General features: G+C 36.2%; 1 protein-coding gene across 1 annotated transcript; it reads right to left on the bottom strand.

Moving 5' to 3' along the window:
• Positions 1-1,097: 1,097 nt before the first annotated feature.
• LOC120636185 (protein zer-1 homolog) lies at positions 1,098-23,173 on the bottom strand. Its single transcript, XM_039907532.1, has 8 exons — positions 22,163-23,173; positions 17,730-17,938; positions 17,193-17,364; positions 12,307-12,468; positions 8,711-8,872; positions 6,920-7,069; positions 5,117-5,369; positions 1,098-2,490 (listed from the first exon to the last, which is right to left on the bottom strand). Exons 1-8 carry the CDS (start codon positions 23,171-23,173, stop codon positions 2,327-2,329), a joined length of 2,283 nt encoding a protein of 760 aa, XP_039763466.1. The 3' UTR covers positions 1,098-2,326.
• Positions 23,174-23,391: the final 218 nt, after the last annotated feature.

Raw genomic sequence — 23,391 nt, 5'->3', positions numbered from 1 at the left:
AGATCTTAGATAATAATTACATAAATGCTTGAGCGCCGGCAGGGTTACCAAATATTTTATATCTGAAAGACCGAAGTGACAAAACAATTTTTTTTTTCTGATCTGTATATTGTCACTTCTGGAGAAATACTGGTTTTGAAAGTCATGGGGTGCATTCAAACTTATCTGCCGGCGCCCATACATAAGCGCTGTGGGTACGTAAAAGCGCCCCGTCCGCCATACTGAGAACTAGCTCTTAACACGTGAAAGCTAAACACTATTCAACACGCACAACAAAAAATTAAAAATAAAGAAAAGCACATAAAACGAATAGTTTTTATTAAAATTCAAACAATAGTAGCTTAAAAAAAAACATCTAATACTTTATATCGTTACAAAGAGCTTATTTGGCGCCCTATGAATATGAAAAATTACTGTCGTAATTCGGCAAATTATAAGATAAACTATTTGCTAAAACAAAACTAAAAAAATAAACATAAAAATTCCAGTTCCAATTTACAATGTGCTAAAAAAATGTAAGCTGCCTCAGTAATTATCATTAGTACAGTGTACTAAGAATATTACCTACACCTTCCATATACCTAATTTTATATAATTTTAATTATAAACTGGACCAAGAAAGATTGTTCTTAAAATCTACTAGTAAAATTATGTATTTACATTACAAGTATCATATACTTAAAATTTTGTAGCACATAAATGTTTATTTTACCTCCGCTAATAAAGATCTTTTTTTTTGTTTTTTCTCTACAGTTTCTGTCACTTGAATATATTAATTATTTCGACGAGAGTTGATGTGTTAATCGCTTTTTAATACCGAAGAGATATATTTAAAATTTGGCAAATTACAATTTATTCCTTAGGCAGTTAGAAAGAAAGCCCTAAGCGAGATGGCCGTAAAAATCAAGACAATACACTTTTTTCATCGTAAATTTAAAAATAAAATAACAATACAGTATTTTATCAAACTACAAAATACATAAATAATTTATATTTTAGTTTTACATATAACAAACAAAAAGAATACATATTTACTTAATCAAATAATTATAAATATAATTTATATACACATTTTTAAAATATTTTACGTAAATTTATTTCAGTGTAAATCCTAATTTTTTTACTTCATTTTGTATTATATTCCTAAGAGACATGCGACAGTTCATGACGTTAAATTTCTGATGAAAGTTTGATAATAAATATGGATTTAATTCCTTTTAAAAAGTAATCACCAGAAATTGAATCCTAAAGAGTATTAAAAAAAAAAGTAAAGTGGTAATTAATAGAATATTATGTACAAAAATGTAAGGAATCGAATATTATTTCTATACAAAATAAGCAAGCAAATCGAATTATTGAGTACGGTTCTGTCGCTTTCAATACGTGACCGCTTTAAAATGCTACACTCTTTTCAGCTCAGTTAAGAATTAGTGTACAACGAATTGGTATCAATAATTTTTCTCTAACTCTAAATAATATATTAACTCTTAGGCAAAATTTATATTTAATACAATTTAATTTAGAGAAGATTATAATGACACTAATATTTAATTTTTTTGTGATTTTTTGTTTATTTTTCACATTTAAAACATCAATTTATATTATTGAATAATTCTTAACACGAATAACCGACCATACCATAACATTTACCAGTTAGGTTATATTAGATTGGGATAGAGGGTTGGCGTCACGGTATTTCCTGTATCTTCAAGCTCAAGTTATCCCTTCATAATTCACTCCAGTATTAAGCAAAGTAAATAACACTCACGCACAACGTGTTAAGTTATTTAAAGTCCGCGAAAGTAGACATGAAGTTTGAGGTGAAGAAGAATAGATTGCGAATTGCTTAACACGTTTTAGTCTTAGTTCTGAGTGCCGAGTTTGAGATTATCTACCAACGTTCACTTAATCGATCGCGTGAAATTTAATTACGATTTATATGGTAACGAAGAAGCGACATCTAGTTACAGTACTGGGAAACTGTGCTGTCAACAGATGGCGCTCCTCCATATTAATCGATGTTAAACTTCACGCAATCGAATAAATGAAGGAAGGTAGAAAATAGTAATCACTTTGGACGCGTTTTTAACGATTGTAAATCTCGCGTACGTTGTTGAAAGCAACAACGTTTTGGGTATTCTCGTTCATATTGCCATGTCGACGTATCGCGGTCTATACTTGACTACTAATAACGAAGTACCCGATTGGGTTGAAGAAAAAGTGTCCATCACATCATGCTAATTCATCACTTCAAGCGCTGCACCCGTCACCGAATAATCATTTACATATCATCCAGGGGATACAGAGGCTCGAAGTAGTCTTCCTGCTAATAATTTTCTTGCACCTCGGGGTCGTCCCAGAAGTTGCTGCAGTTGTTGATGACGATCAATGCCAGGTCCTTTATCAAGGGGTACGGTGCGGGGTGTCGCAGTACGTCATGTAGCAATTGTAAGCCACCCTCTGCCTCGATCAAGCTGCAGTATTTCTCAGCTGGAACGTTTAATATATAATAAATCACTGGTGGTACGCTTAGAACTTAGTTTGCATTCATCATCATATCAAGCTATTACCGGCCTACAGGGCACGAGTCTACTCGCACAGTGCGATGGGGTTAAGGCTTCACACACCTTTGAGAACATTATGGAGAACTCTCAGGAATGCAGGTTTCTTAACGATGTTTTCCTTTACCTTTTAAGCAAGTGATATATTAAATCGCACATAACTTCGAAAAGTTAGAGGTGCGTGTAGGGAATCAAACTCGACTCCCTGGAAGTGAGGTCATAGTCCTACCCACTATCGCCGCTTCAGTTTGCATTATAAGAGAGATACCTACTAAACTTGCTAACTGTATACGAGAATTACTAATTTTGCATAATAGACACTTGAGAACCGTATACGATATGTACTAAACTTGCATAAAAGACACTCGCGGAACGTATATGAGACGTACTAAACTTGAAAAAAATACACTCGCGGATCATATACGAGATGTACAAAACTTGCATACAAGACACTTGCGGAACGTGCATGAGATGTACTAAACTTGAAAAAAATAGACTCGCGAACTTTATACGATACGTACTAAAATTGCATACTGAAACTTGCGAAGTGTATACGAGACGTACGTACTAAATATGCATAAAAAACTCTTGCGAACCGTTTAAGAGACTTCCTAAATTTGCATAAACTACACTTGAGAACCGTATACGAGATTGTACTAAACTTGTATAAAGGACCCTCGCGATCTGTATACGAAACATACTAAAAACGCATAAAAGACACTTGAGAAACGCTTACGAAATGGACTAAACTTGCATAAAAGACACTAGCGATTTGTATACGAGATGTACTAACCCTGCAAAAAAAGACTTTTGAGAACCGTATGCGATATGTACTAAACTTGCATAAAAGACTCCTGCGACCTGTTTACAATACGTACTAAACTAGCATAAACGACACTTGAGAACCGTATACGAGATTGTACTAAACTTGTATAAAAGACACTCGGGATCTGTATATGAGATGCACTAATCTTGCATAAAAGACACTTGTGAACCGTATACGATATGTACTTAACTTGCATAAAAGACACTCGCTGATCATATACGAGATGTTCAAAATTTGTATAAGAGATACTTGCGACCTGTTTACAAGACGTACTAAACTTGCATAAACTACACTTGAGAACCGTATACGAGATTGTATTAAACTTGTATAAAGGACCCTCGCGATCTGTATACGAAACATACTAAAAACGCATAAAAGACACTTGAGAAACGCTTACGAAATGGACTAAACTTGCATAAAAGACACTCGCGATTTGTATACGAGATGTACTAACCCTGCATAAAAGACTCTTGAGAACCGTATGCGATATGTACTAAACTTGCATAAAAGACTCCTGCGACCTGTTTACAAGACGTACTAAACTAGCATAAACTACACTTGAGAACCGTATACGAGATTGTACTAAACTTGTATAAAAGACCCTAAGATACATACTAACAATGCATAAAAGACACTTGAGAAACGCTTACGAAATGGACTAAACTTGCATAAAAGACACTCGCGGATCATAAACTAATCTCGCTTGCATAAAATAATCTCGCAATCTGTATACGAGACGTGATACAATTGCATAAAATATACTCGGGATCTGTATACGAGACGTGATACAATTGAATAAAAGACACTCGGGATCTGTATACAAAACGTACTAAACAAGCATAAATGATACTTGCGACCTGTAAACAAGACTTACTACTAAGGACAACATTAACACAAAAGAGTTAATTTTAAAGATACACTTAATTGAAAAAGTTCTTATTAAAACTACACCCGATTATTTTTTTATAATATGCTTTAAAAACAAAAACAAACGCGGACGAAATTGCGGGCAACAGCGAGTTTTTTATAAAATAATTTCAGTTGCCCTTGATTGAATTACGATTTTATGTAGCCTAGCAAACTGCACGACTGGTTTACATTTATTTCTGATATTGATATTGTTACAGCCCGTTTAAAGAGGAAAGTTGGTTTGTTTGTTTGTACCCAATATGCTGCGAAAGGCAACGTGAAGAACTATCATGAAGAATGCAACGTGTAAATGAAAACCGAAATATTGCTTCTTAGATTCTTTAGAGGTACATAATTTACTATCTCTAGTGAGACTTATCTGTTTAACGTAAACGCTAATAGTTTATGACTAAAGCACTGTCATTTTTCTGAAACAAAATAGATATTGCCCCAACACATGCCAAATTTAAATCAAGTGTCACTTTATTAGGAACGGTCGCGTAGCGTAGGTACTATGCGCGTGCCGGTATTTTATCTTCAATAATCAAAATATCATAAGTAAACACTTAGAATGTTTTGAATTCGTTTGTATGGAAAAATGAATATGCTTCTTTTTATTTATTTATTTTTACAGATGACTTTTTACATGATTCCTTATGAAATATACTTACGCATCCTTCAAAATTATTTCGCTATTCGGTTACACGTTGTATATACGTACCAAAAGAAAGCTAAACTATCACGAAGTAAAAATAATTATTTTATGGACATAAATTAAATTTTCAAAGATATACTGTTTAATAATTTATATTTTACTCACGGTAGACGGTGGTGAGGTTGGCCAGCGCCCAAACGGCCCAATGCTGGCACTGGGGCGTGTGGTAAATGTGCAAAAGCGTCAGTATCGGCTCGAAAGAACGGTAGTTGATGTTCCTCTCAGCGTTGCGGTCCCATCTCTCTACTGCTGCGGCTAAGCGATCGAGGACAGCAATACGGGACGGCTCATCCACGGTCCAGGCGTCGGGGCCGTCGGATAACATGTGGGCCAGTACACCCGCTGCATTGTAGCTCACCTGTTGATTTTTGTTATTATCTATTATATATAATTTCAAGGACACGATGTTTGGCCGCCAAAAACTATGTCGCAACGGCGGAACGGTGGGCGCTGTGAATTTAAGTAGGAGGTCCCGGGTTCGAATCCTGGAAGGGACAATTTGGGATTTCATAATTTCTGAATTTTCCCTGGTCTGGTCTGGCCTGGGAGGCTCTGGCCGTGACTTGTAACCAGCCTACCGACAAAGATATAGTGTGTATGTTTTTTTTTTTAATAAATTTCTTAAGAGTTAGGATAGTTTATACAAATGATTCGCAATATTATTCTATTGCGAATAATTTTTTTGGTACCTAAGAGAACCACAACAACGCATATACTTCACACAGGATAGAACTCAGTTTCTTCCAAATTTAAATATAAGAAAGAAATAAAAAATAAAAAATTATTGTTAGAATTTTGTTTAAGAGTTAGTTTACTGTAGACAAAATAGATTAAAGTAAATATCGATGTGCGACAATAAAAAATCACTGCGTATTTTCATCGAAGCAACACTGATTTAAATATTTCTTTTGATCTTCAGCTATTAAAAGGCATTCGAAGGTCGGATATTAGAGTTATCTTTAGTTTCATGAAATGGACGGTAGGTGCGGTAAAATTAAATTTAGCTGTAAAATCAGTATAATTATACTGTCTAGTTTAGAAATTCTTTTAACGAATAAAAAGCGACTTCGGAAATAAATGCTATACCAATTACCAACTACAAATATATAAATAATATATGCTTGAATACAATATGATAAACTTTCAGGAGAATCTAGCTTCTAGAAAAATATATATGCAACTACTACTGATTTTGATAGAAAATATGGGTGTACCACGATATAATGAAACATCCGTATAACCTTTTCGAAGGTAAAGGAGTGATGTTATATTGTGTAATTGCGTATACAATGTATATTTGTATGATAGTTATTTGCGGTTGATTTGCGGTAATTTTTTGAAGAGTTCCGTTGTCTGTCTCCGATACTCATTATCAGATCTACGTGAAATTTAAATAGCACCATTTCGAAACGAACAAAAAAAAACATTTTGGTAATCCCTTTATGTATACAACGTGTGAATGAAAACCGAAATGATACTTCCCAGGCTTTAGAGGAACTTTATTTACTGTCTCTGAGACTTCTCTGTGAAACCGAAAAATTTCATAGTTTTTGAGTAATCCACAGCCATAATTTTTATTCAAAGAGATCAAAATCCTGTCACTTCATTAGGTACGCGCCGCGAAGCGTAGGTACTATGAGCGTGTCGGTCTTTTATCTTCAATAGGGTTGCCATGAGTAAACACTAATAATGTTTTGAATTCGTTTGTATGGAAAAATAATACTTGTTTTGATTTAATATTTTTACAGGGTGATTCCTTATGAAATATACTTATGCATTCTTCAACATTATTTCGTTATTCGGTTACACGTTGTATATACGTACACACTTATGCCCGAATTTACATAAAATGAAACATCCGCATTATAACCTCCTCCTTTCTGAAGGAAAGAGTCGGTTGATAAATACCTCAATGCCGTCGCTAGAAGAGTCCAGAAGCTCGAAGAAGACTGTGAGGAACAGTTTGTTCATGAGCTGCGGCCGGAGTTCAACCACCTCAGCCACATTCCCGAGCAGGCCCATCATGTTACGCAGCAATTCCTCTTTGTCCGGGAAATTCTGAAAGTTCATCATCATCAATATATCAATCCATTACCGGCCCACCCGACACAGGTCTCCTCCTACAGTGAGAAGGGTTTAGGTAGTTCACCACGCTGGCCCAGTGCGGATTAGTGGAGTCCACAGGTTAACTCATGGTTAATTTGAAAAATCCTATTATAATATTAATGATTACTTAAACGATAAAAAAAAGCTTGGGTGTGAATTGCTCTAGCTTCATAGCTGAATATAAATTTACTGCGAGATGGTGATAACATAAAAAAAATTTTTACCCCGCTAAGTTTGTTGTGGGCTCTTCTTAGACCAGGGCGCGTTTGGAACCCTCGTAGCTTTAGGTTTAAGGTGGCGAACGAAGTTATCACGATCCCCTTACAATTATGTAAACATTTATGTATGAACGCTTCATGAGTGCCTGTGATAGGCCTACATGAATAAAGAAATTTTGAATTTGAATTATGTTTTCCTTCACCGTCGAAGCAAGTGATATTTGAATTGCTTAAAACGCACATAGCTTAGAAAAGTTACGGATGATGCGTGTTGGGATTCGAAAGTTAATATAAGTAACTTTTATTTTTCTACAACTCTGTAAGTAAGCCCTGGTAAATGATGATGGAGTCTGAGTTATGTTAGTGGTATCGCAATTGTCTTAAGCCATCGTGCATCGGTTCGGTTTCTACGCGGCATTATACCGAAACGCTAAATTGGGCAGCGACCCTGCTTTCGGAGTTAAAGACCGTCTGTTTGATTCCGACTACTGGAAAATGTCTGTGTGATAAACATGAATGTTTTTCAGCGTCTGGGTTTCTATCTGTATATTATAAGTATTTATGTATAGTATTAAAAAAAAAATTCCTCAGTCATTTGAGTACCCATAGCACAAGCTACGCTTATTTTGGCGCTAGATGGTGATGTATGTAGTGTCGTAGTATTTATTTATTTATAAATAACTAGCCACTGCCAAATCCACCCACCAGACCAAACCAGACCAGTGAAAATTCTTCTTCTTAAACTTAAGAACTAAGAGTTAATCTCTTGTAAGCTCTTGCTCAAGCTACGCTTACTCTGGGGCTAGATGGCGATGTATGTAGTGTCGTAGTATTTATTTATATATAACTAGCCACGACCAAAGCCACCCACCAGACCAGACCAGACCAGTGAAAATTCTTCTTCTTAAACGTTCTTGTAAGCTCTTGCTAAGGCTACGCTTACTTTGGGGCTAGATGGCGATGTGTGTAGTATCGTAGTATATTTATTTATTTATATATAACTAGCCACGGCCAAAGCCTCCCGCCAGACCAGTGAAAATTCTTTTCAAACTTAAGAGCTAATCTCTCGTCGGTGTAGCCTTTTCTAACCTTCTCTATCTATAATCATAAATTCCTAAATGACCGCTACCGGGGATCGAATCCAATGCCTTCCATTATAAGTTTTTATATATATTGTTTATAAAGAATATTCATAGTCATCTTAGTACCCACAACATAAGCTACGCTCACTTTGGCGCTAGATGGCGATGTGTGTATTGTCGTAGTATGTTTATTTATTTATCTATTTAGTAAACACAGCGCTCACGACTGGGAAGGTCGCCTATCGAATATTGGCTTCTGTGTGAATTTATATCAGTCGAAAACGTTTCGTTACCTTGAGGCAATCTAAGAAGTACTCCATGCCTCGATTGTCCAGGAAGCGCTGGCAGTTTTGTGGCGTCTCGTCGGTAACGTTCCACATGGTAGACCAAGCAACTTCCAGCACGTCGTCACATACGCGCCTCTCAAGCCGATCCGATATCAGGTTCAACATTTTCTGAAAGAATATTAATAGGTACTTCTTGTAGTACCAGTTATGAGTCAATTTTTTTTTTTTTTTTTTTAATTACTTTATAAGTTAGCCCTTGACTGCAATGTCAACTGGCGGTAAGTGATGATGCAGTCTAAGACGGTAGCGGGCTGACCTGTTAGGGAGTATGGCGGTTATATTTACCCCGTACCCCTAATCGGTTTCTACGTGATATCACACCGGCACGTTAAATCGCTTAGCACGCACGTCTTTGTCGAAATGAGAATTCGGAAAAAATATATTCCAAAACCTCCAACTTAAAGGTCGAAAAACTTGCTCGAAAAACTTGCTGTTGACGCGTTTATTACAAATCCCGTTTTAATCGCTGGTGTGTCTCGAGCAAAAAGTCCTATCAGATAACTGTATGCCAAATATCAGGTTGATTCGTCGCTTAGTTAAGCCACGACGTGACAAACAAACACACACACTTTCGCATTTACAATATTAGCAAGGATTCGCATTTGTGAAATGTTACTATTCAAAATTAAACATGTACACAATGATGATAATTGCTGGCAATAATACTCAATATCATTGCAATTATGCAATTGAGTATTATTGCCAGCAGAAAGCGATATATTATTTGATTATGTATATATATTTCTTGTGTGTGCGTCACTGAACTCCTCTAGACGGCTGGACCGATTTGAATGAATTTTTCGGTATACGTTTGGGTGGCACCCTGGATAGTTTAGATTAGATTCACAAATCAGCCCGACAGATGGCGCTGGGGTCAGCTAGTATGATATAAAAACACATACATTTACAAAAGTAATAAAAATAGTTTTTATTACGGATTTTTACAGATAATCTATTGATTATCTAATCTTGCATTATAGATGTTAGCGAAGATTGACAGAATGATATTCAATAATAAAAGATGTCTTGCAATAACGGGGGTTCACTGTAACATTTTAATTAGAAGAATAATAAAATGCGTATGCTTACAAGTACTTAAACGATCTTTAAAAAAACTACTACGCTTCAACAAATGAAGTAGATAATCGCAATTGTCCACGTATTTATAATTTGCATTTGTGAAATGTAACTATTTAAAAATAAATATTTGCACCTTTTATACAATTGCAATGGCATTGAGTTTATTTGCCAGCAGAAAGTATGTATTTATAGATATATTGAAGTTCAGAAATAATATAAAAGTAATAAAAAAAAATAAAGCCCGTGAAGTGTTATTTCGGTTTTTATTTACACGTTGTATATATGTGTAAAATACTCGTAATAACGTTGAAATCACAACTGCACACCACAGGTTTAGAATGCCAATGCAATTTAGGCTTCCATCTTCCCTGCTACCAATAACATGGATTCCTTCAAATCGAAAACGAATATTTTAGGCAAACACGCTCCACCTTAGGATACAATAAACAGTGTATGTTATAGATAGATTTGTGTTCAGTCGCAAACGGGTCGCAAATGCTGAAGTAGATTCAAGAATAGTGTCATTAATCAATATAGATGATGATTTTTGTGTATAAAAGACAATTATAACGAGGCAGTATCTGCTGCAGTAAATGGATAGTTCGCAGTTTAATTGTTAATTTACTTGAATGCATATTAGTTCTATTATAAAATGCTATAGTTATACTATATATATATATATATAGATTGAAGTCCACTGCTGGAACAAGGTCTTTTGTAGGGAGTACAAAATTCCACGGTCTCAGGCCGGTTGTTTCCAGCAAATCCCAGCGACTCGTTTGATGTCGTCTCTCTACCTCGTTAAGGGTAACGCTGAGTTAAACGGATCTACATTACACGATAGCTTTTATTTAACTTCTCCTGGCCTCCTTTTTATTACCACTCTGCTTAGTTATTAGCATATTTGACGAAGTGAAAATAGGTCCATGGGTTTGAATACTAAAGAAATATGTAATGGGGTTAAGGGTCAATAAATTCTCAGTGCACGCTTCGAGTTGGGAAATGGGCGTTGTTTAAGCCTTCAAAAGCACGTTAAGGTATCGATTCTATTAATAATTCGTGATGTAATAATAAAGACCGCCTAACCACATTGGAAAAGCGTAGAGGGTAAGCTCTGAGCGTTGAAGTATACATACCAGAATCGTTGCCAATGAACACTTTAATATGATAGAGTTATTCAAGTAGGTGCGCTATAGCTATTGGAATTTTCGCTAATAATTAATGTGTATGCCAATCAAATAAATAAAAAATTCGCTTAAAACAAAACAGAAGAATGTAATAAAACAAGAGTAAAGCAGATTTCGAAAAATTAAGATCAGCCTACCTACAAATATAGAATATAGAAATTCGCGGTTCAAGTAAAATAACGGTGTAGATAGAACTTTATATTTTCATTTTTTATGACATCGCAATCCAGTTATTTCCTATAAGACAGAGCAAATGTTAGAAAGTTTTATAAATTCGGCATCGACGGTAGGACAGCCGTAGCTTAATTGGAGAAATCGCTCAGGCCGCGATCGTGAGTCGCAGGTTCAAAGTTTTATATGCATTTTAAATTTATAACATTTATATTTCCTCCAAGTGTAGGTAAAAACACAAATAAAAAATTATAAAAAAAAAATGTTAGAAAGTTATTCTATAAAGTAATTCTTTCTAGGTTATTAAGCGTGTCTACACAACCATTTCACATATGATTACAAGTGCTTTATCAACACTCGAAGCCTATTAACAAGCAAATAATACTCATTTATTTAAAGTAACGAGGCGCTAGTAAAAGTGCCCTAGAAACGTTGGCTAAGTATAGCTACACACTTGATGACTATTGACGTCACCCACAATACAAAATGCACCCACTTGTGCACTTTTATCTGCATCTTGTGCATTTTTAGTGAAAACTGCACAGGTTTTGTACTGCACTAATTAGAGAAGTGTCGATTAGAACCCGTTCTTAGCTCAATGTCAATTTATTAATACTCAAGCCTATGTTTAAAATGAAGATCATTTTCACATTTTATACATAAAACGCTAGCTAGCTGTTATATTACGGACGCGCTTTTATTAATAATTGTTAAAAATTCATATAATCATTAATGCGTTAGTTATTTTTACACAATCAAACTAAAACCTCTTCAAAATAATTTGCATTCAATATACTAGGAACACATGAAAATATATAGATAGTCTAAACAGCCCTTCATTATCATCATTAAAAATCCATTATCTGCAGGGCAGAGCTCACCTCTCAGAGTGAGAAGGGTTTATAGGCCCAGCCCACCACTCTGGCCAGGTGCGGATTGGACTTAGTAGACTTCACACGCCTTTGAAAACATAATTGAGCACTCTCAGGCATGCAGGTTTCCGCACGATGTTTTCCTTCACCGTTAAAGCAAGTTGTATTTTAATTGCTTACGTTAAAAGGGCTATTATTGCTTGGGAAATAAATCTTTCAAATTCCAACTTACCCCAATAGCCCCGTGGTTTCCAAGGAAACGCTTCTGGTTTCCGTCCACCTGACAAGCCAAGGAGTTCAGGAGATAAATAGCAATGCGCTGCACAAAACCCTCCTGATTCACGTCTGCCACGCCACTTAGCAATATCTGCACTACGCGTTCGTATTCGAAGAGCTGAAAAAGGTAAAAAATATGCAATGTGTAAGTTGTAAAGCAAAATTTAACAGATTAACGACAAAGACGTGCCGCTAAGCCATTTAGTGATCCGTTGCGATGTTGCGTAGAAACCGATTAGGGGTATGACTACCGTAGTCCCTAACAGGTTAGTCGCTTCCATCTTAGACTGCATCAATCAACCAAGTTGTTTATAATGTTGTCCAACCTCCGTATATCTCTCTCTCTATATTTATATATATGGATAGATAATATTATAGAGTCGAAGTGCATGCGCAAGTATGTTATTACATTATATAAAATTGCAACGAGCTACAGCGGTAGTTGGAGGGAAGCTAGTACTCAGACAAGGAAACACCTTGTTACGTACAAACCGCGCAATAAACAGCGGGGCGTGTATATATACACACCGGTATATTTAGCGGAACACAAAAAAAAGGTCATTAATTTAAAAAATATGGTTTTATTTTAAAATCTACTTACTACACTTCTTTTGTTATTTAAAGTTTCATTTGTTTTACTTAAAATGAGATCACATTAAAAACAGATTTTGCGAGTAAAGGCTATTTGTGAAAAAAGTGAAAATTTATATTAAAATAACAATTAATTACATTAGAAAAATGGTGATTAATATCGCGTATTTCGTCCACGTGCTCTTATTAAAGTTTCTACCCGTTTAGGCATATTGCTGGACATATATCGATGGTCTCCTGGGATAGTCTCCGCCATTCCAAAACTACGGCGATTCGCAGTTCACCCACGTTGGCAGGAGCTGGAATTCTGGACTCAACTTTTCTTTTCAGCAAGTCCCAAACGTGGCCTATTGGGTTCATATCCGGTGATCTCGCCGGCCACTCCGTAACAGTGATATTCATATCATTAAGATAAGCTTGAGTTACCCGAGCGGTATGCGGCCGAGCATTATTCTGCATAAAAACTAAATCGTCACCGGTATATGGGGAAAACAATACGAAATTTTCTTCTAAAACTTCTCCGATATAGCGGTCTGCAGTCAGACTCCCTCTGTCAATCACTACCAAGTCTGTGCGAGCTCCGAAACAAATGCCCGCCGAAACCATTATTGATCCGACACCGTATGCAACTGTAGTTTCAAAATTTGTCTGAATGTATCGTTCTCCTTTGCGTCTGTATATTCTTTGCCTGCCGTCAATTTGATTTAAGAGAATTCTGCACTCATCACTAAATAATACCTTACTCCATTGGTTTCAAGTTAACCTGCTTCTACGATGATTTACCTAGAGCCTTGGAGCCTTGGCGGGCACAAATAAACGTACGTAAGCGTAAGTTCTTCGTACCGTGCGCTCACTTACGGAAACACCCCGCACAGCTTCTAACTCGTGTCGGGCTTGGACGGCCGTCAAACGGGGGTATCTACGTGTACACGAAGCCGAATGAAACGATCATCCCTACTCGAAGTGAGTCTTTTTCTGCCTTGTCCTGCTCTTCTCACATAAGTACCGGTCTCCCTGCTGCGATGGATCGTTGAAACTCATCGACGCAGATCTCTGGATGTCACTTTGTAGGTTTACCATTTCTTCGCATTTCGAGTTCCCTGGCAATCTCCGTTGAGGTTAAGTCAGGCAACTCCAGAAAGTAACGCGAATAAAAAAAACTAACAAAAACAGTTTTTAAATGAAATTTTAAATCAAACTCAGAAGGTAGAAATGCTCGAAGTTCACTCCAGATAAGGTGTATTTGAATAAAATTAAAACAATTGCATAAACTGTGATGTTCAGTTGTTTTCTTAATTTGAAAATATTTCTTTTAAAATTAAATGACGTATAAACCAGCCAGCAACCTTATATGATTTGTGTTCCGCTAAATATGCCGGGTGCGTGTATATTATATATAATAGTATGGTCTCCTGACATATCAACCTGGCTAAGGTCTGTGTTAAGGTCTATATGAATTTACCTCGCAATCTAGATCCGTGAGACTTTTTCCATTGACTTAATTCTTTTTTCTTTTCTAAGGGACACCTGATGTTCACGTTGCCTGACGTCCAGAGCAAAGTAGACTCTAATAGCGGGGCAGTTCAGCGATGCTATGGAGGGATCAAATCAAATCAGCATTGGCCGGTGCCTTGAAATGTTAGAATACTCGTGTTCTTTTTTGGATTCCACTAAAAGATAGCCCTTGACTGCAATCTCACCTGCTAATTAGCGATGGTGTAGTCTAAGATGGTAACAGGGTTTTTAGGGTTATGGCGGTTATATTAAAACCATATATCCCACCCATAATCGGTGTCTACGCGACATCGCACAGAAACCCTAAATCGCTTAGCGGCACGTCTTTTATGGTAGGGTGGTAAATAGCAAAGTCAGAACCGGACCGCATCATACGATACGAAACGAAAGAAATCTGTTGCAAGGATTTCTGGATGGATTGTAGGAATAATCCAAAACGGAAAACGTTTTTTTATTTCTTCTAAGTAACTTACTATAAATTTTTATTCAACTCCTATAATTTTTAATTGGTTGTTAACTAAAACACCCAACAATAATACTTTTAATTAATTATGAATCACACCTCAAATTCTCCTTTATCATTGGCATATTTGTTTACAAACTGACAAGGTAGTCAATATATAAATATACAATCGGTGAACAATAACAGAAGCCAGTAAAATGATTACATTCGTAAATTTTTAAGTTGACCATCTTACAACTCAATAAATGACCGGATAATGTTAATGCTACGTATCATTTTTTCTATCAGGTATGAGGTTTAGATACTTAGAGCGGGGACTTATGAGAGTCTGTCTCTTAGAGTACTTATTATTTTTATTAATCCACTACAAGATAGCATGACTGATGTTAAGTGATGATGCATTCTAAAATGGTAGCGGGCTAACCTATTAAGGGTGTGGACGTTGAAAGCCATACCATCGGTTGCTACGCGATATCGTACCGGAACGCTTATCGCTCTGAACTTTCGCTCGGAACGCCTTTAACAGTAGGTTAGGTGACTAGCCAGGCATAAAAGATCCTCCTACCAGACCAGACCAGGGAAATTAGGAAATAATAAATTTCCAAATTGTCGCTGCTGGGGATCAGATCCGGGACCTCACAAACCACATCCTCACCACTGCGCCAGGTAGGTCGTCAAAGTACTTCTAACTCTTTAGCACTAAAGTATAGAACTCAGATACACTGTGCAAATTTGCGTTGGCGATTGGGGTACTTGATTAGGCAGCTCTATCTTAAAGCAAAGACTAATTTATTCACTCAACTCATAAGGTAAGCATTTTTCTCGAAATTCACCAACAATTCGTGTACTCTCGCTGCTAAATTCTGAGTGAATACACAAGGATCGCAATGTGGATTATTTGTTACGGGAATAGATAGGTACTTAAATAGCATAGGATATAGCATATGTCAAGATTATTTTTTAAAAAAGCAAAAAGCTAAACATCGCTTTAGGCTTAGGATAGTGTTGGAAATTAGGATATTGTTAGAATAAGAATATAAATAAATAAATAAATAATAATCTGATGGCTAGACACAAGTAAAAATAAATCTGCAAATATTATAAATGGGAAAATACGGATGGACACATTTGCATGAAAATTACCACAGAGATAGATTACCGTTTCGAATAGCATATTTTAGTCTACTTCTTCAATAATCAATAACCTATTACTCTGTTTGACTAATGGTCTCTCCTACCGAGAGGGCTTGCCCGTATTAACGACGCCGGGCAGACGGTTTGCTGATCGCAGTAGATGGAAGTATTAGCAAAGAACGTTGCCGTCCGTTATTCCCATAGTCGCCTTGTATTCAAGGGTAGGCAGTGCTTTTGTGAATGTATGAAGTGCACGCCGCTGACAGTTACACACTGTATATACACGCTAACAGTTGAGTCTTGGTGAATGAAATAGTTATCATTCAAACATCAAAACCTTATATTTTTTGTATGTTAAAAATAGTTTGATGTTCATATAAATAAACGCGGTATTGTTACTGCGTTTTTACTTTAATATTCATTTTCTAAAGGTTTCATTGTTTGAAACTCGAAGACAAAGTCGGCTTCCAGTAAGAAAGTTTTGAGCGCTATGCAAAGCATGCTGCTTAATGGTTTCTCTGTATTTTAGTTATAGACATGGTTGAGATGCATTGTTCAAGTTTTACAGACATTTATTACTCTCGTAGCAGAAAATATTCAAGTGTCGACCCACCACGCTGCTTCAACGCGAGTGTGTGTACATGGCTTTCATGATTATAATCACATGTTAGTGATAATAACCGAGATAGATCGATAATCTGAAACTCCATGATTTGATTTTACACAATGTTCGATTTCCATATGACTGTTTTCATAAACGCGCTCTCCGAAGCACGTAATTACTTACGTGTAATGTAATAACACGTAATTTCAGTCCACTCCTGGACATAGGTGTTTTGAAGGGAGTTCCAAATTGCACGGTTCTGAGACGCTTGGATCCAACGGCTAACTGCGACGGGCTTAACGTCGTCTGCCCACCTCGTTGGGGGTCGATCAACGCTGCGCTTACCAGTTCGGGGCTGCCATTCCAGCACAGTTAAAAATACTATATTGTTATAAATATATTGTGAGGCTACCGTAAGGATACCTATTTCTTTGAATTTTCGGAGAGATTCTCGTGATTTAAGTTTATATATTAACCGTACAGCTCTTTTCTGCAATATGAAATCAAACAAACGTTTAATTCTCATTACACTTACCACATCCACAGGTATCTTGAATTGGCAGAGTGTCAAGCAACCGTTTCGCATTAAAGTGTCGTCTCCGAGATGAGCCTCCATGCCATCTAACAGCGTGGTAATGATACGTTTCTTCAACTTTATACCAATGCGCGTCTTCTCTTTACCTTTCACTATGTAGAAGAGTATGGCACTGAAATAAGAAACCACATAACTGTTTTGCTACAAAATTCAGCTGATGAACCTACGCCAGTTGAGGGTAGCTGCATTGAAATTAAGACGCTATTATTAAATCTTATATATGTTATCCTTGACCTCGACCTCAACCTTGCTGATCCTTTTCTAACTGGATGGTTATCCGCTTTACACGAATTAAATGAATTACGATACGTTTCATTCGAGACTAGAGACATTGTGAGTTTTGAAGGATTTATAAAAATTAATTTTGTTAGACATGCACTTTTCGACCGGCAAAATAAACAGTTTAAGCGGGATTCTTAAAAACCGAAATATAAAAACGAATAGAGCAAGAGCTTGCTAATCGTGAAATTGTTTTACCTGCCAGAAATTTGGATGTGCTTTTCGGAAACATGCTGTTCCATCGCGTTAAGCACAACAGACAAAGTGCGTCCTACGTAGTTGTTGTATTTTTCTGTGCTGCGGAACATATAGTACAAGTCGTTGAGGACCCGTGTCAGCATGCCAGGACGCTCCATATAAACCACACCCGCGGTGAGGATTTGTTCTTCATTTGCATCTCCAGTAATCTGGCAAAAAAATTAAATAAATAAATAAGAGGCTGTCGTGACTACTTGCTTTACATATTTTTCGCATTGTGGCTTAGACGCCTTCGCGAAAATCCCTTATGTGCCACGAAACTGGGCAGCTGCAATACCATTATTTTGCACTCGAAGTGCGTCGTAAGATATATTATGACATTATTTAGACCACGGGGTGCATGTGATGCCCAGTTCGCTTTGAACTACGTAATCTAACGCTGTTTGAACAACGTGCAAACAACGTGCGTTTGCTCTTATCGACACCGCCCTCCGTTCTGTTGATGTCAGTGTATTCCTTGAGGTCGGAAATTAGCATATTATGTCGATAGTCCGATATATATTAATCAATCTTTTAAATATAAATATGGATCACACTAACTCCCGAAAACTTTAGAGAAATATTGCCTTTCTAATGAAAAAGGCGACTTTTCGACGCAGGTAGATCTCCTATTTCAGATGCAGGACAAGTTTAAATCGCCTCTTTCATTAGCACCGCAAAATAAGTACCTTCCTATAGGCTAAAGATGCTATGGAATACTCGGTATGCACGAGGAGCCCACCATGCCATTCAAACGAGAGTTGGCAATTACGACTAGGGTCATTTCGCCTGTTTGCGTCCACTTAGTGGAGTTGTTAGGTTTGAACGTGAAAAAAAAATGTCCGTGCTGTAGTTTTTAATCAAATATGGTTGTAATGTAGTCCCTATATAGTCTTGTCAAGTTTAATGCACAGTTTTGGACAACGCATCTGATGTTTTATTCTACACAGGTACAAATAGCTGAAACAGGCGATTTTCCCATTTTGCGTCCACAAAATCCAGATTGCGTCCGCCTGTGGACCAATTGGCGTCCACCTGTTTAGAAATAATTAGGAAGGGAAATAGGAAATAAAAAGGGAAGCTTGTGATTTTAATCAAAACATTTATTTAATAATTGCTGATATCATAAAAGTAAACATAAATTGCACTTCAGGATATTTTTTTTCTCCTCCAACTAACTCCATTAATAGATTCACTATTATTTCGAATATCATGTCGATGGCTTTATAGGATTCTATTTTACCATTTCGGTACAAAGCCTTTAAAATTGGCCAAGTCCGAATCGGACTCGCGCGTTCCGTATTTTATTCTATTTTTTTAAATTTATTGTTATAGCGGCAATAGAAATACATCATCCATGAAAATTTCAACTGTCTTACTATCACGATTCTTGAGCTACAGCCTGGTGACAGACGAACAGCGAAGTCTTAGTACTAGGTTCCTGTTTTTACCCTTTGGGTAAGGAACCCTAAAAATGGAACATGGGTTACACACAATGTTATAGGGTTTCTAATGTAGGAAAACTGTGCGTCCAAGTCTGATTTTTGACATTCATTATCTTTTTTTATATTTCTAATAATATGGACGCAAATCAGCCATCATATTATGCATGTTAATGATGTTAAAATTGATAAGAAGTTTATATTGTTTTTCCCATGTTATCGTATTTAATTAAACATCTGACTGAGACATAGTTAGAGTAATCTGCGTCCACAGCGGACGCAAAGTAATTTTTTTATAAATTTTATGTACCAGTTCGCGTCCACCTTATATAAATCTGTTAGTAGAAAAATATAAGCACAAACATCGTTATTCCTATAATGTGGTTCACAATTAAGGTCTAGGGATAACAAAGTATTCTGAATTTCACATAAACACCTTAAATACTTACCGTGAAAAGTACAGCTGCTCACTATTTTTTTTACAACACATTCGCGCGTCAGCACTTGTTGGTTGCCCACGCAAGATTAGTTTATTTTTCATTAAATTTGGGTTGCACGCACAGATCTTTTGTTTGTGTGTGAGTACCTGTCATAGGTCCGAACATCAATAGAAGCGCTCTTGTTTAGATTGGTGTGTCGGTATTGTTATTTTTCACTGTTGTAAAACAGTGTACCGTCATTTGGACACGAATTGGGCGTCGTACGCGAAAAGGCGAAAAGACCCTATTATCATGTAAGTGATCATTAATTAGATTCAAGGACTCATTACACAAGATACTTTAAAACAAGGCTCAGAGTGTATTGCAGGCACCAGGGCTGCTCTCACTCGTTTCCTAATACTAGGCGCGTTAGACGTAAAATTTCAGAATATCCTGACCGGGGGTGATTTTTGATTCTTACCGGGAAGCGAACCAAGTAACCTAGTGATCCTAAGTTGAACATGATAACCACTAAAATAAAAAGATAGTCAAAATAGATGATTCAGAACTCGTAAATACTGCTGAAAGCTGGTGCGGAACCACTTGTTTTTATTTAAAGATATAGTTTAATAGTTCAATTTAATTTTGTTTTATTCAAGGTTGCTTAGAGATTGCTATGGTGCAGCTTAGGCTACAGTACAAATTAACCAAAACTTACCCTAGTTACAGTACTTTCACAATATATTTGTAATTATATTGTACTTGTAGGGCAAAATTTATCTTTGTAAACAAAAGTTTGGTACATAAACTAGAAAAAGAAAAAACAGGGATATCTGCAAAATTAAAAAACAGTAATGGTTTGTTTATTGTGATCTTATCTGAGAAAGTATAATAAAGTCACTATTTTATCTAAATACTTTAAAACAAATTAAAATAATACACATATAATCTTGGCTATCTTCTTAAATATAATATACAAAACTTATATTTAAAATGATATATTATTGTTACTTACTTTTGCTGAATAAAATATTTTTTTTAGAGTTCAATTTTAAAGAAACATATACTTATATAAAAATGTATGTATGTGTCATCCATTACATAACTTATGTTATGATAATTAAACTAATGGAAATGGTCTATATTTTTACATGAATGTAAATAGCATTTGTTTTTGAATTATTTATGTAATAAAATATTTTACAACTTGAACTGGAATTGGAGGAGTTTAAGATCATTATATTTTAAATATAGTTTGTATTAACATCTGAACATGGGATTTGATGGTTATAAATAGGATTTTAAAACATACCAAATCAAATTCTGTGTCAAAAAAAAACTAAGTATCAACTGTTATTTAACTACCTACTGGTACATAAAACTTCTTAACTATTATACTGAATGCAAGTGATTTGGTAAAGTCTATGTAGGTGCCTTGTCTTCTATTAACAAAAAGACGGCAGACTGGCACAGTGGTCAGCAACCCTGCTTTCTGAATTCAACCCTTGGGTTCAATTCCGTGGGTTCAATTCTCACAACTGGAAAATGTTTGTGTGATGAACATAAATGCTTTTCAGTGTCTGGGTGTTTATCTGTATATTATAAGTATTTATGTATATTATTCATAAAAGTATTCACTTGTCATCTTGGTACCCATAACACAAGCTACGCTTACTTTGGGGCTGTGATGGCGATGTGTGTATTGTATGTGTAGTATCGTAGTATATTATTATTACTATATTAAAAAAAATCTTCATCAGGTCTTCACCAAACTTTAATGGGATAAACAATATAGTTACTCTGCTCTGCTCATACAGTTTGGTGAGCTTTAATATCATAGTATAACAAGAGTGTGGTAAATACAAGGGTAAATAATTTTAAAGTATTTGGATTCAAAGAAATTTTGGATTTAAGGTATTGAAGGCACTACAATATTATTCTTTTAAATTGGTGGGGGAGTTGGTTTTTATTCTTCGAAATGTTCTTAAGTAAACACATAATTCCAACATATTTATACAAAACTCCCACATGTCATTGAAAAAACAACACAGTACTAAAAACAACATCAAGCAAAGCTATGAAATGAATGTTGATGTAAAATAATGCAACTGGAGTTGGCTGGATTCCAATTGTTAACAATGGTGCCAATTCAACTGTACGGAAATCTCTAAACTAAACTAAATTGGCAGGTATAAAAGTAGTGCCATCCTTGTCACTATGTTTTGTGTTGAAAAGGCACTTAGCTAAAAGTATTAAACCTATTAATTTAGTTTAGTGGTAGAGAATAGGGTACATATTTTATTGCCTATAATTAACCTAAAAATATTGTTTTGATTGTAATTTGTTAATACTTCAATTAGTTTGAAAGGAAAATAATTATATGGTCAAAAGACTTCAATTTACAAATAATCTAAGGATTTGCAGTAAATCCTGAATTGAAATGGACAGAACTGCACAATCTCTTCAACTGACAGTCCATCCAGAGTTCTTTAATACATAAAAATAATATTCTTTTATAATAAATTCAACTTACCACTTTCGCTGGGATGTCATGCCTCTTGCAAGCACCATGGTGGGTTCCATATAAGCCAAGAAACTCCAGCGGTCTGTTCACACGGGTGATAAGCCCTGGTATATCGCAACGGACATTAGCAGCTTCCTGATCAGAAGATCCTGGTTCAATGTGGCCAACAACAATAGATCCTGTCCCTGCTAAATTTGTACCAGATATGTCCAAATATTCTAGTTCAGTCAAATTTGTCACCAATTTAGCCAGTACTTGATTTGGGTTGGAGTACTTTCCAAGTCGTTCATTGGCCTGCGAGATATCAAGGTGCCGGAGTAAGCGCAATCCTGATATCCACTCTACTATTTCCATTGACCACAATACACTGTGGAGCACTAGGGATCGTAAATTTTTCAACTCATATATGGCCCAGGTTGAGCCCGCAGTGGTGAAATCAGATAAATCTAGATGTGTGAGGTGGCGCAATGGTCTTGAGAGCAGTATGGGTGATATCCCACTCCCCCTGCACTGGATGGTGAGCCTCCGCAGATTAGGCGCACTGATGACGAAGCAGCGCTGCCGTAAGAGAATCTCTTTTTGAGAAACAACATATTTGAGTGGACCAAACTTCAGGGACACCAGATTCTCGCTATTGTGACTGATTAATTCCAGCCAAGCTTGGGACAAGTATTCACATTTGACCAGTTCTATATCGTAAGGCTTGTGTTCCAGCAAATACCGAATGCCATCCAAAGTCACCCTTGAGTTCTTGAGTCGCACATGCTCCAAACGAGTGCAATTTCGGTTACGGAACAAGCTGGCGACGTGATCGTTAACAACATTCTTCCTTTGGTACACCTCAAGGAATCTTTCACATATCTCTGCTGGTAATATTATATCACCTTTCAATCTCCAACAATCCTTCCTCACATCTGATTCTGTGTAAAGATCTAAGTTTGCTATGATGTATTCCAGACTCAAGTTCAGAAGGGAGTCCGGGGAATTATCGTGTAGAAAACATATTTTCTGTTGCGACATTCTGAAGGAAGCACTGATTTTACATGTTAGAAATGAAGTTTTCACGATTGACACGGTTTGTATTTTAAGACGCAATAAACAAGAGTCTGCTCGCACAAGATTTGTGTACGCCACAGGGCTAGTATTTGGCTACTTTCCTAGACCACGACTAGATTAACACTCAAACAACGAATGATAAATTTCTTCTAAATCATGGCTCGCAGTACACTGACTATAGT

The sequence above is a fragment of the Pararge aegeria genome, chromosome Z, assembly GCF_905163445.1.
Source record: "Pararge aegeria chromosome Z, ilParAegt1.1, whole genome shotgun sequence".
Taxonomy (NCBI): Eukaryota; Metazoa; Arthropoda; class Insecta; order Lepidoptera; family Nymphalidae; genus Pararge; species Pararge aegeria.
The sequence above is the reverse complement of the archived record's forward strand: the minus strand, read 5'-3'. Positions and strand labels throughout refer to the sequence as shown.

Bases quoted from the DNA above. Each gene is read 5' to 3' on its own strand.
- LOC120636185 (XM_039907532.1), bottom strand. From the start codon at position 23,173: ATGTCGCAACAGAAAATATGTTTTCTACACGATAATTCCCCGGACTCC. The intron at 8,873-12,306 runs GTAAGTTGGAAT...ATATTCTTTCAG, and splicing joins GAAACCACGGGGCTATTGGG to AAAATGTTGAACCTGATATC. The intron at 7,070-8,710 runs GTAACGAAACGT...ATGAACTTTCAG, and splicing joins ACTTCTTAGATTGCCTCAAG to AATTTCCCGGACAAAGAGGA.